At 41.0% G+C, this 18,103-nt stretch overlaps 2 protein-coding genes across 3 annotated transcripts in view; one reads left to right on the top strand and one right to left on the bottom strand.

Annotated features, from left to right (window-relative positions):
- The first annotated feature begins 3,936 nt into the window (after positions 1-3,936).
- On the top strand, positions 3,937-5,218 carry LOC117753317 (carbonic anhydrase 4-like). The gene is made up of 6 exons (XM_034571316.1): positions 3,937-3,964; positions 4,233-4,308; positions 4,430-4,456; positions 4,542-4,712; positions 4,857-5,005; positions 5,106-5,218. The coding sequence occupies exons 2-6, from the start codon at positions 4,233-4,235 to the stop codon at positions 5,208-5,210; spliced, it is 528 nt and encodes a 175-aa protein (XP_034427207.1). The 5' UTR covers positions 3,937-3,964; the 3' UTR covers positions 5,211-5,218.
- A 5,197-nt stretch (positions 5,219-10,415) lies between these two features.
- The window catches only part of mmp25b (matrix metallopeptidase 25b), an 8,320-nt gene continuing 632 nt past the window's right edge, over positions 10,416-18,103 (bottom strand). Inside the window, exons 3-12 of one of the 2 annotated variants that reach the window (XR_004612232.1) lie at positions 16,929-17,061; positions 16,668-16,815; positions 15,538-15,842; positions 15,230-15,409; positions 14,377-14,461; positions 14,000-14,082; positions 13,731-13,883; positions 13,011-13,298; positions 11,103-11,559; positions 10,416-11,059 (exon numbers count right to left, since the gene is read on the bottom strand). Coding sequence is in view for 1 of the 2 variants with exons in the window: in XM_034571312.1 (XP_034427203.1) it covers positions 11,312-11,559; positions 13,011-13,298; positions 13,731-13,883; positions 14,000-14,082; positions 14,377-14,461; positions 15,230-15,409; positions 15,538-15,842; positions 16,668-16,815; positions 16,929-17,061 (1,623 nt within the window). In the remaining variant the exon portion in view is untranslated. Of the gene's footprint in view, positions 11,560-13,010; positions 13,299-13,730; positions 13,884-13,999; positions 14,083-14,376; positions 14,462-15,229; positions 15,410-15,537; positions 15,843-16,667; positions 16,816-16,928; positions 17,062-18,103 lie in introns of both variants that reach the window. The other variant, XM_034571312.1, reaches the window with a different exon arrangement.

Below are 18,103 nucleotides of genomic sequence, written 5' to 3'. Positions count from 1 at the left end.
CAACTCGACTCAATTCTTCTCCTCTCTGATGACTATTTGGATATAGACAATATTTTCATGTGATACCTCATATTAACATTAACTACCATTTTAAGCCTCACAGCCTTTGGACCTGAACCAAAAGTTCAAATGATAACAGAATTTGAACACAAGGCTTGTCATTTGAAAAAAAAAATTATTCTCGGACATCTGGGTAAAATTATTTGCAACCTATCAGTATCACAAATATCTTTTATAAGTTGATTTTGTTTAGGTTTGTCAGTTATTAAATGGGATTTCAGTTCATGATGCTTGTGTGGAAAAGGTCGATGACTCACTGTGATTAATAATGATTTTCCTTCTTAAGATACAAGATTCTTTATTGCCATGTGCACAATAAAAACAGGCGTAATGATAATAAAGATTTAAGACGAAAATTTAGATTGGACACAAAAGATAAAGGTCAAGCCTGAGAATACAGACTTGCTAACTAATACAATAAAAAATATGGAAATAAAAAAAATATAAAAATAAATGCGTAATATCATAATTATAATAAGGGGTATACATAGTGGATGGATGGAAATAGAGTCAGATCGAAAAAAGGAACCTGACATGCATTTGGAATGAATAAAGAACGTAACATTGGACAGCCTTTTCTAATCTTACGATCAATACTCAACGTCAGCTGAGACTCGACATCACAAGTCACAAAAGATTAGTTGAACCAGTTAAACAGAAGTTCCATACCTCTGAGCTATGATTCTCTGAAGTGACAACCATGCAGTGTTGAGTAACGTTGTTGCACGCACACGCATAACTTCAGTGAACTTAAACAGTTTACTCTTCCTGGACCTGGTGGGTCGCTCAAATCGCTGTGATTGGCTGGACGGCCGTTCGATAAATCTAACTTGACCCTTTCATGTGTCGGGTGGAGAAGATAACAGTGAGGCTCCAAATCTTTCAGATAAATAATAAAAGTAGTCTGAAGCAAAAATCCGGTAAAACTAGAAAATGACTGCAAATATGAGAGACAGAGAGATACCTCATCTTTCATCTTATCTGTGTGACAGCCATCAGCCCCTGGCAGGCAGATAATCACTGACACATTTCTTGGAACCTGTGACTTGTATCTGAGCAGGTGCGTGACTCTCTCACCTGCTCTTTTATGCATGCCAATCCTTTTCATGTTGACAATGCCATTAATTAAATGCTCCAACCGATGTAAGGTGCAACTGTGTGTTTTGACCAAACCACCAAAAAAATGAACCTGATCCCTGATAAACCAGATCACCGTGCCAGCTGTGGTGTCCGATGTGAAGTAGGCTCGTGACTGTCCGGTTTGAGATGCCAAACAGTGGAAAGTAATGCAATGACTTTCTCTAGAAGAGAAGTTTGTCGGTCTGGCAGGCACGCGGCCAGATGAGCAATGGGCAGAAGGATCCACTGAAGGTAACCTCCATCTCTGATTACAGGCCTCAGATTAACTATTGTGTCAACCTGGATCACAGCAATAAAACGTGATTCTGTCGCATTTGAGCATCCCCACCCCCGAGCTTGACGTCAGAGGAAAAAATGGCAGCTGTGTGAATATGGTCTGTTTTTGTGGCTATTTGTCGCTAAATTTCCCAAAACACCAAAGCATTGTAGTTTTCACTGAACATTTCTTGAATAAATTTATATCTTGCCATATTATTACTAGTTTGTTACTGCAAACCCTGGTTCCAGCATGACTGGGAGTGAGAGTGAGCGACTGATGATAATCGTTTTAGGTATTCCTCCTGCCTTCTATCAGGGGGCCTACGTCAGCAGCGGGTTTTTTAAAATGTAGAAAGTCTTGTTCCTCTCTAGGTCACACCCTGGATGACACTGTTACCAAATGTACAGGGACAGGTCCATCCACCTTAACGACCATCCAATAATGGCTGCTCTCTATACATTGTCACCAGACTTCCTGCTTTGCTCCCATGGGGACCAGGGGAGCTGCGAAAACATGTAACATGAGCCGCAGACACTGAAGAACAAAGCAGGTTGTCCTCTACATACATATGATGACTTACAACATTACGGGCATCGTACTTTCCATCGAGCACATGGTTGTTTTTCTTTTGAAATTCCATACAATAGACGTTGACGGTTTTACTTCTTTAACTACTTCTTTAAACTCTGCCTCCTTAGATCATCGTTGAGTAATAATGAAAACGGATTTTCACCCGTCATAGCCTGCACTGGAAAACATATTAATGGGCGTCTGATGTGTGACTGAAAACAAAATGACAAACAATGAGGAGCTATGAGACAGTGAAGTGTTGCAGCACCTGGCCTATTAAGTCAAAAATGTAGAAATAACAATACAATACATATATAATGGCCTTACAAACAACAACACCCAGACACTGACAATGACTTTCAGAACAAACCAGTTTGGCAATCTCCACAGCTCCGGAGAAGACACTGAAATGTCAAATGAGTGATATGTGTTGTGCAATAAATCACAGGGGGGCCAGGGTTTCTAGCATTACTTTATGTGTGTCCAACATGAAGAATGTTATTACATATAATACAAATTTAAATGCCTCTCATCATATATACAAATAAAGGTATTCATTTATTATTATCAATTATCAATACGGAAGTGCCATGTTTGTAAAGCAATTACTTTCTCTCAAAGAACTACAACGAAGAAAGAAAGATTTCGTCCGTGTTCGTTCCTTCAACTCAATTCAAAAATGGCGACACGATATGGAGCTTTTTACAATATACAGCAAGGGGAAGTCCATGTACATGTAACAAGTCATGCGCTCAAACTGAAAGAACACACTCTTGAATAAAGATAGGAAAAAAGCTCCATAACATGATGTTACCAAGAGGACCAATCTCCGCGCTGGCGGTCTGTGCTGCCTCAACGCGTAGTTATATCTTTTGGGGAGGTGCACTTCAGGGTACGGCGTAGGGCTATGCGTAGGCTAGGGCGTAGCTTCGATGCAGGAGAATGTGTTGGGCTTTAATCAGGCCAACACCTGGGGCTCTCTGCACACAGCTCACACCCAAACCACACACCCATACATTTCTATCATATTTATTATTATTATAAAAAAACACTGGGTTCATTTGCACATGACTGATCAGAAGTCTGGCCATGTTAGTCTGCTGAATGAGCAGTTTCAGAGATGTTGGTAGCTGCAGGTAATTGAGGTTAAGTCAGATCAGAAGAAGGTCCTAACCCTACACATTCATTTTGCAAAAAGAGCCACCGGCAGTTGTGTTAAACTGAATTGTCTACTGTGGGGACGGCTTGTTGCTGCAGGGTAAAAGTGGTCAAACAGCGGTTGTCTATTTCCTCATACAGCATTCCTGCACCATACAACCAGCGGACTGCCATTGAATGAAAGTGGAGGTTTGGAGCTCGGACTTGTACTTGATGTTTAAATTATTTAACAATGTTAATTATATGCCTCCGTAGAGGATCCACCCCTGCATGGAATTCTCATGACATCAAATTATTTATATCTAGCAAAGATCTCTTTGTCTCTGCCTATCCGTCTATCAAGCTATTCACCTGTGTGTGCATACATTCCTCATCTTGAAGAACTAGTCACATGCCCACAGGTAGATTCAACCGTCCACCCCAACCCTCCCCTCAGAAATGCTACACATGTCAACAGCTGACAGATACTGCTTTTGGTGAGGTGCATAAATGAGCCTCAATATACTGAACATGTCAAAGAAACATAGTTTCCTTAAATACATGAAGATGTTGAATAAATACATAATTTAAAGTTGTTAAAGTTTTTCAATCATTTAACTAAAAGGTACAAAGTAACATTAAAGTCATAATTTGACATATTTAGATTTTTAGCCCTATGTGGGGTTTGAGAAGAGACAGAGCCCATCAGAGAGCTGAGGGAGGGGCTGAGAGGATAAAAAGAGGCAGTGCAAGGCTCGACGGCTGTCGGACACACAGGACGGTACAGGCGCGTCAAAGGTAAGACCCTGTGTTGCTCAGGTGACATGAAATCAACTGAACAAAGACCTACTCCAACTGGACCTTTCAGAGGAACTCGTGCCTTTTTTAGCCTTTGATTATTTCCATAATTAAAGAAGGTGTTTAAAATTAGAAACATTTTATAACAAGCTGATTTTATTCTCTTATTTAGATATTTGAATCGTGCATTTTCTTACCATGGATTTGATATGGATGACAATTCATTTTGGTGGAATTTTCTTTTTTTACTTTGTGACTGCTTCTTTAGATGATCTTCCTCGTAGCACTTGTCCTCACTGCGTGCGCCCTCACATCAAGGGTTGATTGTGCCACTGAAGGAATTGGTAGGTATTTGAACTGTTTTTTCATCACCTTGGATTTATGACTCTTTGGATTAACGCTGCGTCTCCATGGAGACTACTTGTTATCATGAAGTGATACTTATTTGTTCTCTTCCACCTCCAGCATGGTGTTATCATCTTCCAACCTGCAGTGAGTGCTCTCCTGTATTCTCTACCAATCTCAATATCTCAGCTGCTCCACTACAGCTACTGAAAGTTGTGTTTGTGTTTTACAGATGACACCAAGTGGGCAACCATCGCTCCTAAATATTGTGGTGGCTCCCGACAGTCGCCCATTAACATTAACACAACAGCTGCCAAAGAAGATGTAAACCTGACAGAATTCACCTTTACCGACTTCAGCAGTACCACCGCACAGAAAACCCTTGAAAACACCGGCAAGACAGGTGAGGACTGACGCCAACGATTAAATGACAGCTCATCATTTTTTGGATTACCAAATGCAATACATTTTTTTTTACAAATGAATTATCATGCTTGGATTTTATTGTCATCAGCACTCATTCATCCTTTTCTTTAACATCTTCCAGTCAAGGTTACCTTCGCGAGTGGCGTTCAGATTTCAGGAGGAGGTCTCTCCGAAGCCTACGACAGCCTGCAATTCCACTTGCATTGGGGAAATGGCCCCTCAATCCCTGGCTCTGAGCACACAGTGGATGGCAAGCGCTACCCCATGGAGGTGTGTGTCTGTGTGTGTGTGTATATATATATATATATTCCATTATATACAATTTACAGAAATATATTCATTAACATTTCTTATCTCTTCTCTCCCATAGATGCACTTTGTAAACCTCAAGTCATCCTACAATGGCAACTTATCCCAGGCGCTTGGAGACTCCACAGGACTTGCTGCTCTTGGTTTCTTCATTGAGGTGAGATAATTCAAGCATTCAGCCACTCAAAGGAAACATATCATGCACATATTCAGGTTCACATGCATCACGTTCCTCATACTGTCCATTACTGCAGCTCCCCTTTTCAGCCTCTGTCTGAAAGTTTGGTTTTTGCGCCTGTCTGTAAAGCCCAGTTTGCTCTGATAAGCCAGCTGGCCCACTGTGTTGGAATGACTGGGTCCCACTGGAACTACACTCGGACTGTAATCTGTCTATTCCTGCTTTGCATGGAACGTCGCTTTAGCTCACCTAAATCAAATCTATCAGTATGGGCTCGATTTAGGACTTCAGCTAATACAGTATTTCCAAGAATGGTAAAGGTGCAGCTTTGTACATTTGTACATAAAGATTTGTTTATAGGTAACATTTTGGCGTCATTCAAACACACTTTTTCAGGCATCTATAAGCAAAGCCAATGTGTACTTTCTCAACTGGGCTCCTCTACCATCCCCTATATCAACATATGCAACCACCATTGGGTCTCTTTTTAAATGGATCTCACAAAAGGCCAATCTCAGCCCCCAATGGCATGATGTTGGACCTAAGGCGAGTCTCCATGGACAAACTCAGAGCAGCGTGGGAGGGGGATTTTTGTCGGTGGACTTTGACTCCACCATTTTGGATGTTCCCATTAGTTTCATTACTCTCCTGAATTAATTCATGCAAAGGCTCAAACAAGCTTTTAAAAAAAACATGAGTCTAATTAATTATTTTGTGCAATCTTTCAGGAAATGTCAGGCAATGCCACTGGCGAACCTGCAAGCTGGAAGAGCTTGGCCTCCTATCTGACTAACATCACAAACAAAGGTAAGGAGATGTTTTAGTCTTCTAGAAATTTTTTTAATCAATTGCTCTGTTATAAAATGCTGCAGTCCCTTCAGAGGTTGTGTTTCTGTCCTCAGGTCAAACTTTAACACTTCCTTCTGGAATTTCACTGGATGATCTCCTTGTTGGGGTGAACCGTGCAAAGTACTATCGTTACCTTGGCTCCTTGACCACCCCTGCTTGCAATGAGGCCGTCGTTTGGACTGTGTTCAAGGAGCCGATCAAAGTCAGCAAGGATTTGGTGAGTTTCTCATCATCCTTACGTACAGTGGCCAGAACATAAAGTACATATACTCCCACAGTGACTGACTGCAGCTAACTCGCCCGATGTCTTGTCTCCAGATCGACCTCTTTAGCAACACAGTGCACGTCAACGACAGCTCATCGCCTTTAATTACGAATGTCTACAGACAGATCCAGCCAGATCAACCAGTCACAACACAGGCTGAAAGCTCTGCCTCCACAACCTGCTACTCTCTGGGCCTGATGGTGCTGAGTCTTGCTCTGTGGAAGAATCTGTGATCAAATACAATTCAGCAACTTATTTTATTCCTGGTGAACCTGTTTTTTTTCTGTATGATTTTGTCTGACTTTAGCCTTGTCCAAGATTGTGTGGTGTTGGTCCTTTCTGCAGAAAGCCCCAATTAAAATACACAAAGACAAATTTGGTGTTCCAGCCTCTTGTATTTTCAGATTTCGATCACAATTTGGTTGGACACACATCCTATTGTGACTTATTAGATCTGTGGGGGCTTCAGGAAACACTGTTGTTGAAAAATTCACGACTCCCTTATTAAACCTACATGTCTTGCTGTCAGAGCACAGAAATTAGAAATGGCAAGATTTGGGACCGTGGATAAGAAATGTGTCAATGCTGACGTTTGGGAAAAGACATCAGATGCTGTTGTTCAGTATAATCCATTTTTCAAAGTGTATAGAAGACGATTTACATCGGTTGTTCACACACTCAGGACAGTTCAACTGGTACCATACACACATACAGACGGCCAATATGCACATGCATATTTACATGACACAAACAACATTTCAGAAACACGCCCAGCACTGAAAGAGGTCCCTAAGACACTTTGGGCTCAAGGCAATCATGATGTGGGTTTAATTCAAAACATGGAACCTGTGGTTATCACACCAAAATCTAACAATATCCACTGAAACAGAAAGCCATCGATGGTGTTACACCAGTTTTCAACTCTCTATAGAGGGCAGGTGTCACAACCCGATGACTGGAGATTCGGCCAAGATTTGCAAGTTGTCAACGCCGCAGTACAACAACGCGCTCCGTCTGTTCCAAATGCTTAAACAATCCTTTGGCAAGTTAGTAAAAGGTTCTCTGTAGTTGATTTGGCATTTTTCAGCGTTCAAATTGATACAGACATCCAATACTGGTTTGCGCTTGAGTTTAACAGGGAAAGTTATACATTCACACGCCTTTGTCAGGGCTATTGTGAATCACCGACCAATCACAACCAGGCACTAAAGGGAAGCTTAAGCTCATTGGAGGTAACATCAGGAAGTGCACTTTTACAATATGTTGACGATGTAATGATTTGTTCTCCGACTAAGAATAATGTGAGAAGGCCTCAAGGAAAGCCTGAAAAAACTGCAGTTTTTAAAAGAACAAGTTTCATTTTTAGGGCATGTGATCACAGCAGGGGGAAAATCCCTCCCCCCTAAGAGAGTCACAACAATTTAAAATATTCCTAAACCTGTTACAAAGAAACAAGTCAAGTCACTACTGGGAATGTGCTCGTATTGCAGTTTATTTATTCCTAACTATGCTGTCCCCGAGGTGCCCCTCATGGTGGCAAACAGAGACCTGGGGCATTTTTCTCAGCAAAACTTGATCCTGTTGCTGCAGGCCTGCCTACTTGTCTTAGAGCTGCAGCAGCCGCAGAGAAGGCTGTAGTGGCATCCAGACCTTTAGTAGGATACTCCCCAGTCACACTACTGGTCCCACATGATGTGTCTATGATTTTGTTGGAACAAAAGCGATTCATTTGTCTGCTGCACGCGGGCTTTGTTTTCATGCTATTCTGTTGGAAATGCCTAACATCACTGTGAAAAGATGTAACGTTCTAAACCCAGCTCCTCTTGTTCCAATAGAAGGAGATTGGTTGACAACACAACTGTGTAGTAACAATAACCAAAGTTTGTTCCTCCAGACCAGACTTACAGGAAACACTGTTGCAGAATCCAGACTTTGAACTGTTTGTGGAGGGATCAGCATCTGTCAATTCAGACATGGGAGCAAATCAAGTTGGTTTCCTTGTGGTAACAGCACATGATACATTGATTGCACGACCGCACCCTGCTTCTCTGTCTGCACAAGCAGCAGAGCCCACTGCTCTCATTGAAGCATGCAAATTGGCTGAAGGGAAAAGGGTGAATATCTACACTGACAGTAGATATGCATTCGGTGTCGTACATGATTTTGGCACGGTTTGGAAACACACACAATTCCTCACATCATCAGGCAAACCAATTGCACATCATGCTCCAGTGTCTCAGATGCATGATGCTATACACCTCCCCAAACAGGTTGCAGTCTGCAAATGCAATGCTCACACTCCCACGGCTGACTTACAGGAACTCCAACTTAGAGCCACAGGTGATGAGTGTGCGTTTTGGAAGAAATGTGGCTGCACATACACAGCAGGGTGTGGATGGGCCCCTGATAAGAAACCACGTCTGCCAAAATATCTGTTTCCCTATTATGCAATCCGAGTGTGGCAATATTTGGTCACGATTTAAATCTGCCTGATACATGTATCCGTCTTGAGAGTTTAGAATTGGTAAAGGTTTTGGTTGCTGAAAATTGGAGTTTTGATTTTGTATATGTTATATATTGCTTTATATTACTTTATGTTTTGCTATATTTGGTCCTCATCGGTGGATGTATTGTTGGCACATGAAATGTAGCCAAATTGTCAAGACGATCATTCAAGGTGTAATGAAGGTCTGAGGTGAGATTTAAAACTTTTTTAACCCTGTGTTTAACTACTTGAACATGTAGCAGAACTGTGAGTTGTTAAATATCTAAATTAAAATGATCTGGTGTCTGTCACTTTTCAAGCAATCTTGGATTTATTGTTTGAAACTGGACATTTTTAATGGGATTTTGTAATGTAGTTGTTTAAATGTTGATTAGGCAACTGCTTTTGCATCATTCTAGAATGTCAACGCATGAACTTTGTGGTTGTGATTGGCCGAGTAGCCTAGAACCAGTGTTGTGCAAGTTCACACCTCTCATGAACTAGTTCAAAGTTCAGTTCATACAAGTAAACATGAATAGTTCACGTTCATAGTTCACCATTTAAATTCTGAACTAGTTCATAGTTCAGTTCATTTCATAGTTTTAAGGTGGAAAGTGAGAATGAAAGACTTAACTTGTTTTTTAAAGAAAACTTTATCCATCACTACCCCTTGCCTTAAACTGTACTTCATATGTATCAATTCCTAAAATAAATGGTTTTTTAAATTTGTTTTAATTATTGCTAATTTTGCCTGTTTATTTATTCATACCCTGCACGAGTTTGTCTACCTGTTGCTGGGAAATCATACCCTTGAAGGCTGCAGACAATGTGGTTTGGGTCATTTGGGGCTGTTGGCAGGGGGTCTTGGTCTTTTTTTGACTTTCAATTACTTGGAGATAACTTTTTAGGCTAGCTGGATGCTTCAGCTCCACATGCCGTTTTAAATTAGATGCGGATGAGGCTGACGTCCGGACTTGCTTTTTCAGCGCAGGACGACACAATTTGCACAGAAAGGTGAGATTTTTACTGTCGGAATCTTTATCAGACAGTGTGTAAAAATCCCGCAAATAATAATAAGGTGCATCGGATGTAGTCGCTGAGTCTGCGTCTCTGCTTTCACTTGCCATTTTTATATGAGACCGAGAGCTGTTGTCTTGGAATACGTTGCTTGTTTGGACTACATGTGTGTGCGATGAATCATGGGTAACGTAGTGCGAAGTCGAGTTAGTTGGTTTAGGTTCGGTTACATTGCGGACATTGTACGGGCACTGAGCAACGACATGGTGCAAGCATTCGATTTAGACAGCGTCTCTCCTCAGGAGAAGCAAAACATTCCGTAACGTTTCAGCTAGACCTCAGATAATATGAACGTGTTCACCGTTCAAATTCATTATTTGTCATTAAGTTGCATTCAGTTCATCGTTCTCATAAAAATGAACGTGTTCAATGAACGCGTTCTTTTGAACTCGTTCATGCACAACACTGCCTAGAACACACAAAAATGTGGCCCCTGTCTTATGTGACATATGTACTATGTAGTCTGGCACAAAGATGTAACCCAAAAGCAAACTTATATAAAGAACACTTACATTTTAATGATGATATTTTTATTGATAATACTTTAACAGCGACAAATTGACTTCTTGCATAGACCAGCAGCCACAGTACAACAAACTGGACACAGTTTATAACCACATCTGTTCTGACCTGAGAAAAACATACATATAAAAAATACAGCTTGAATATGTATAATACGATTTATCAATACGTTTTACTCATATTTCTTTTATGGGCAGTAAACATATAACCAAATGCGAAAAAAGTTGTCTGCATACTGTTGAATTTCCATACATTCTCCTATGTAGGCTTCATGTTATCCAATACTTGAGCAGCAATCTGTTGTAAAGGCAAACAGGACAAGCTTCCTTTATTGCTAGTTTGTGGTTTGAAACCAGCTTGTGGGTTGTAATGTACTGAGAGTACGTTATAATGTGAAGAGCCTCAAATATTGCATAATATTATTTTGAGTTATTTCTTTTTTTAACATGTAAAAGAACTCAAAAGAAAAATATAAGAGCATGTAAAAAAGAAGAAACAGCATTCATAAAAATGACATTGAATAATTCAAATAAGGCAATCAATGCACGAATGGAGTAGGAAAAATATCAAAACTGTTCTAGTCCTACTCCCATTTTTTTGCTCTATCGATAAACTTTGTCATTTAATATAAGACCTCAACTATCAGCCGCCGGTGTTCAATTTCACTTGAATAAAAAATCACATATTCAGACAAAACAAAAACAAGACAATCAGAATAAATACAAACTTGCGCTCAAATCAGCCAAGAACAAACCAATCAGGTTCGGAGCAAACAAAAACATCCATCCCATAATTTATGTATTATCTCCAGTGTAATGAGGGGTGGTATAAAAATGGCCTATGTGGCCTTCCTCAGCACTTTAAAAAAGAAAGAAATCCAAAATCACATTTCTATTTTCTAAGAAACTCATTAATTACCAATGAAACAGAAATCAGGAGGATCCAGCTGCTTCTAAGTATTGAAGATGATCCCCTTAAGTCGCACTTGCACTCCTTTGGGAATCGAGGAGCGGCGGTCGCAGGTGGAGCAGGACATCTAAGCCAGTCGACAGCGATGGATTTAGAAGAGACGACATCTTGGTTCAGTCCTCCATTCTTTAAGACCCAGTAGAGGTTGTCCTTAAAGAAGTAGGCATCTCCTAAAGAGCAGCAGCAACAGAGGGACTCTTCAGTTTGTCATCACACAAAGGTCAGCCAGTAACAAACTAATAGAGATGTTATACAGAAGTAGAGGTAGAAAATGATGTACTCAAATATTTCCATTTTCTCCAACTTAATAATTTAGCTCCACTTTTTCAGGTGGAAATATTATACTTTGTTCTCTGCTACATTTATCTACATTTAAATTACCATGAATATATCTACAGATATCCAGAGGATGTATCATAATGACTTGTGACATCCTCACTTTTCCCCCTGTCACGTGACGTTCATATTTGTCATTCATGTCCCCTTCAGAACTCGCTCTTTTGTCTTTTCACCACCATCAGGTCAAAACTAAAATGTTTCCTCATTGCTAATTAGCAAATGGTAGCATGCTTTTATGCTAAGCTAAACCTGTAGTGTATTCAGGTCCCACCTAAAAAGGGGTAGACGAAAATTCCCAATCGCTTTACAAACATAGGAAGCAAATCAAGATGGCGACCGCTGCGGGTAAAATGCTCATAAATGGAGGTATGAAATCTTGCATGAAAAGTTTTTTAAATCCAGCGAAAGTCTCATTTTAATCCAGCAGCATTAACAATTCTGCTTACATTCTAAATGTCTCAATAATAGCCATTGGTAATGACTAGTTCATACGTGACGATGCCTTTGTATTTTTACTGTTCTATTTTTGAATGTAGTATTTTTTACATAGTGGTACTTAAGATGGATTTTCTATGTACTACATATAGGGCTAAGCAGTCAGGTTTTATGAGTGAGTTCCTGTTTGTATCACAGGGTGTGTCGATACAAAGACACGACGGCTCTTGCACAAACACAATGCAGCAACAAAGACAGTGACAATGACTCACTTCAACATGTTTGTTCAGGCTCTAGGATGACACAGTGTGGTTGAGATTATAAACTGAATGGAAACATAGCCCTTGTTTGTTTAGAGAGAGTCCTACAAACCTTTAATGGTTTAAAGTGAGCTCATTGCTAGATTTGTTGGCATTAACTCTGTCAATACACGGAATAGCATGAGATCAACAACAGGAAGTGACACCTGAGATGAATTTGTGGGGTAAATTCCTGTGAACAAACCCACACCAAGTATCTCAGCTTCTGTTTGGTTTTTAAATGTAACTGTACTAGCGCTGTGCCTGTTCTAAACCTGCCTGTTTGGAATGGGATGTTGGCCTGGTCTGAAACTGTAAAAGTGACAGATGTCTGGAATTAAAAATACAATAGATAGTTGTTACTCAAGCCAGTTGCTTGATTTGTGGTTACTCCTTCTTATCTTGACTTCAATCAGCCCTCTGTTATTATTATGGCAACTTTTCATACCTTCCAGAAGCTCCTGTCGACCTGTTTGTCATCACCCTTTGCATTGGTTTTGTTTATTTGTTTTGCATTGGTGAAATTCATCACATATTTGTGACGTTACCTTCTCCCCAGGTGATGATATCATCTATATCAGAGGGCACTCCTTCCCAGAGGCTGGTCTCCTTTGGGTAGCCAGGATCCGGATTCACCTGTTCACCTCTACGGCTCTCGTCAAACCTCCAAAACTCCCCTCGGCTAAACAGGTAGGTCTTGCCATTGTGAGCCCAGATAAAGGCTGCATCCACCCTGTCCACCATTGCTCCGCTCTTGGTCTTCATGCCCCAATCGGACAGGGGCCGAGGGTAACCGCTCATGGCATTCGTGTCCTTGAAGACCCAATACTGAGATCCTGGATAGATGGAGTAAGGTGTGAAAGAGAACATTTTAGAATATGCTTTATCTGCCAGATTGCCAGTTTATTTGGTCTGTCTACCCACAACTTTGGCAGAAATATGAATCCATCTAATACCATTTTATTTCCATAAAATTTGGTACAGACTCTGCAGATATTTAGTTCAATAGTCTTCACATACTTATATTCCATGTTGGATGTTTTTAAATAGGGATTATTCTCTTTTATTGATTTGTTTTGTGACCAGTGTGATATTTGTATGTGGCTGTATGATAAATCACTTAAACCTACGAAAGAAATGGCAGCATATTATCAATGGTGATAATATTATCAGTTTAACAAACCTCTTGTAGCTCAAAACCCCTGACATCAAAATAACATTGAATGAAGACATCAGAAGAATAATCCAGCTCCGCTTTCTTTCCGTACCTATAAAGAAGATGATCCTGCTGTCGCTTTTCCTCTCATACACTGCGTCAACCTTGTTCGTTCCCGGCGGGAGCCCGATCCAGAAGTTTTTGATCTGAGCCGGATTGAGCGACACCAAGGACCCGTCTCGCTTAGTTCTCCAGAAGTGTGCACCTTCCCGAGAAAAGAGAGTGAATGCACACTCAACAGGACCAACACGCCGCTGTATATTCAGAAACTATATCAATCCTGAATGTCTTAATATTACATGAACATTATGATCTACTTACCTTTAAAAAAGAAGACCTCTCCCCTGATATTTGCCACTGCATCAAATCCTCCCTGGCAGCGCTCGCGGAAGGAGGGCTCAGAACTGGATAGACAACATTATGTTAAAACTCTGTAGTCAAATCATATTTTTATAGAATGCTGTGTACTAAATATTCACTAGAGGGTGCAATAAGACAAAACCCTTTTACAGTAAGGATCAATCCAAAGGCTTTTATCTCCATCTCTGGTCTTAAATTAGTCATCATTCATTCATGCAGGAGTGAACTGAGTGCATGGATATAAAATACATTGTTTATAAAAGCAAATGATTAAGTGCTTATTGTCTGGATGGATGTACAGTAGTAGGGGATTTATTGTTTTTTGGCTCTATACTCACGGTCGGGTTGGTTTTGGAGGCGGTGGACTGGGCAGGCGTGGGGGGTCAGGGTCAACTCCCCCTGGTGGCCCACCGTCCTTCACACCTAATACAGAATAGTGACAGGAGGCAATGTTTTAGACGTGAAAGAGTAAATGACAGCGCCGGAAAAACAACAAGCCACCCACATCCTTCACTGTAGCCACAGGATGCAACCGCTGTGTTTTTTTAAGACATGCAAGGAAACTGTTTGGGGAAATCTGCACACATTAGTACCAGATGAATAAAAGATGTTATCAGAGGGCAGGTTTGGCCTTGTTGTTGGCGTTATCACAGACCTTTAATCCTTTGTGGAATGCTGGATTAATCAATGAAATGATACAAGATCAGAAAGCAAACATTTAGGAATTTTAGAAATTTTACTTATATTATGACCTAGTGCACAGGATGAAAATGACAAAAGAGAAAAAAGGCAGTGTTGTTTTGTCAGTTGTTCCACCACTTCTTTCAAGACTTGAGCATCTTCACAACTATTGGATGGATTGCCATGAAATTTGATTCAGACATCCATGCTTCCTGCCTGAATGCCAACTACTGACTTTGGCGATCCCCTGACTTTTCATTGTAGCGCCACCATGAGGTCGACATCTTTGGTTTTCATAGAGAAGTATCCTAACAATCATTGAACAACTTGACGTGAAATCTGCTGGAGATATTCAAGGTCCCTAGAGGTTCAATTGTGACTTTGGCTGGAGTTTCTGTTCACCTCACTGTTTCAAAAGATGATCTGACAAACATACAACATATCAACACATTATGTAGGTGTTAAGTTAATCAATATAACAGAGACTCTGCAGTTTGACTGTTCACTGACCGTAGAGCTGCTGGATAGCCAGCCTGTCGTCCAGCTCCAGCTTGAAGTTGGCAACATCCTCCACAGCACCCTGGTAATATGGCCTCATGATGGATGGGTCGGTGGAGGAATGGGAAAGGCCCAGAGCGTGACCAAACTCGTGCACCGCGACTGTGAACAAGTCTGTGCTCTCGCCTTCGCCTGAGGATGTGAGAATCAAGTGTTAGATCCCAAACGTCCACAAATCGGTCTGTCATTACATTCTATGTCTAAGGCAGGGCAGGTCATCGAGCCATCATCCCTCTATCATGATTACATCCAGTCAATACCTCCGTAGCTCCAGATCTCATCATCATCAAAGTGTGTGTCCCCCGCCACTTTGTCCCTGCCAGGAAAGAAGGCGTGGGCCAGGGTGCCACCCTTCCCGTCAAACGGGTACCCGTCGTCGTGCAGCAAACGGGCAAAAGACACTTTGATGTCCCCTTCAGCTGCGGTCCCTCCGCTGACACTCGGCAGCTTACGGAAACTCAAGGGGGCCGCGTCACTCCAGGCTTTGAAGGCGTGAAAGAGGAGGTTCTCCACCATATCATTAGCCAGGCCGGGTGAGTTAGACCTCGATGGGAAGTTGTGGATACTGCAGACAACAGAGTAGTAGTTTGAATTAATACATATTTGTGGAGTGTTGTGGAATGTTATTGACAATCTTCTAAACTCCTTCTTAACCTCTTCGTGTTTTGTTTATCACAAAATACTGTAGGTCAAACGCTCATTTAAAGGGTTTGAAAGGTTACATCCTTCACTGGGATCCATCGGCTCTGGCTCTGAGCCTTATTTTATCCTGTAATCTTAATCTGGATCTTGGTATATCGCAATTAATGTTACCATATTAACAAAGAAATTAGATATATCAGATGTAACTTGAACATTCTCACAGCCATGGTTGTGGATGTAATAGATCTGCACAGCGTGTATGTACTTTGAATATTTGTCAAGAGAGACTGATACGCATATTTTAAATTTGTGTATGCAGAGATTCAACAAAGCTAAAAAGCCATAAGTCTGTGTGACTCTGGATACGTAGAAGAACTAGAACACTTCCCCAAATAGAAAAAATACAAATATTGTCTTCAAGGTTCTTAAATCCTCAAATAAATGATGTTATATTTTTATTTCTTCTAATCCACGATACAATAGAATATGTTAGGTTTATCATTAATAATATGGGATACAGTTTTATTTGTATGTTTTGTATGTAAGTCCTGTTTCTTTTCATCTGAATTTACTTTTGCACGCACATTTAGAGATGTACTTGTGTATTGTGATGGCACTGTAACGTGAGCATCAGTTCGATAAACACAGAGTTTATTTTTTGGCATCGACAGATCAACTTCTCGTTTGTGGTTGTGAGTCATATACAGCAGCGTTACAAAGCCACAGAGTGACGTGACAGGAAACACACCTCCACGTGAGGTCTGTCTTCTGCCACTTGAGGCCTGACAGGGCATATCTTTTCCTCCTCCTCCTCCTCTTCCTCAGCATGTCCTCACTCCCCACAACGTCAGGGAGAGAGCACCGTGGCGTGGAAATGAGTTTGAGGGTTGCGCTGTCTAGAAGAGAAGTTGATCACATATTGGATGTTGAAATTAAAGAGCGCCACATGTGACACGCAACATGTCATACACATGATGTGCTGTCGTGATAGAGGCTAAGACGTTGTTACCGAGCACCCCGGTTTCCTGGACTCCTCCAAATCTCTGCATGACCCTGATGGCTTTCTCAATCCCCTCCTTGGTCTGCAGTTGACTCGTGCGGGGGTCTTGAGGAGGAAGGTAACCATACCGGCTCAACCAATCCTGCGCAGAAAACAGAGGAAGAAAAACACATGTATCTCAAACAATAGATAATAAAAACCATCCTCTTACATGAGTTTGAATTAAAGGTTACAGGCCGATGTTGACGTCACAGAAGCGATCGGACACAAACACTGCTCCACTTATGACTCTAGATCATCAGTCTAGTACATCATGTGAGCATGTGCCTCACAAGGCAGTGTGTCACCCTCTTTTCTCATAAATATTACATGATCCGGTCCCTTGGTGGGTGAGTTGCATGAAGGGCTATGCGTGACATTGACAGTTTGCTTAAAACCGTCAAAACAAAGAGAAGAGAATAGGTGGGAATTGAAATGAGCACACGTCTGTGTTGAAACAAGCAAAATCTGTTTCTTAAAAGCGATTTAGAAACCTGCCCTTCCTCCCGCACTGCCTCCACCCTTCCACTGTAGACGCACTTGAAAGGAAAAGGTGTTGTCCTCTCCATCAACTGTCTTTTCTGTGGGTTTCATGCTGCAAAAACGTGTCCCTAAGATCAATGCGCTTCTCATTCTTTTCTTTTGATGATACAGAATTTTTTTTTAAAGTCTGTATTATTGCACTTGAAAAACTGTTTTGCTGCAGTCACATATTTTGTACGTGCAGATCTCCGTGGACACCCTGGTATGGAGGCAACAAAACATATGGACAGAAGCAGAAGTGACCCTTTTCTCTAGTAACACATAACACGCAGATTCTCATAATTGGGCAAAAAAAACAAGTCGCTTTTAAGGAAGTAACTGACCGTGAGAGACTCAGATTTCCCCTCTGCTGCTTTTTAGTGAATTAGATGTTTGTCAATGCAATCAGCTGAAGACAGATTATATTTTGTGTATTTTGTGCTCTGCAGAAACAGTGAGGTTTTTGAGTCAAATTTGTCCTTTTTTTTTTAAATAGTCCAAATCTACAAAAACAACACTATTTTAAACCCCTGTGGGTCCCCTAGAGCGCCTCATGTGCACCAGCCACCCTCTTTGCAATTGTCATTTCCTCAATATGACCCCGTGTGAGTCAGAGATTAATT

This window comes from Hippoglossus hippoglossus, chromosome 19 (genome assembly GCF_009819705.1).
Source record: "Hippoglossus hippoglossus isolate fHipHip1 chromosome 19, fHipHip1.pri, whole genome shotgun sequence".
NCBI classification, from domain to species: Eukaryota; Metazoa; Chordata; class Actinopteri; order Pleuronectiformes; family Pleuronectidae; genus Hippoglossus; species Hippoglossus hippoglossus.
This window is presented reverse-complemented; position numbering and strand designations above follow the sequence as displayed.

Bases quoted from the DNA above. Each gene is read 5' to 3' on its own strand.
- LOC117753317 (XM_034571316.1), top strand. From the start codon at position 4,233: ATGATCTTCCTCGTAGCACTTGTCCTCACTGCGTGCGCCCTCACATCA. The intron at 4,713-4,856 runs GTGAGGACTGAC...AACATCTTCCAG, and splicing joins TGAAAACACCGGCAAGACAG to TCAAGGTTACCTTCGCGAGT. The intron at 5,006-5,105 runs GTGTGTGTCTGT...TCTCTCCCATAG, and splicing joins GCAAGCGCTACCCCATGGAG to ATGCACTTTGTAAACCTCAA.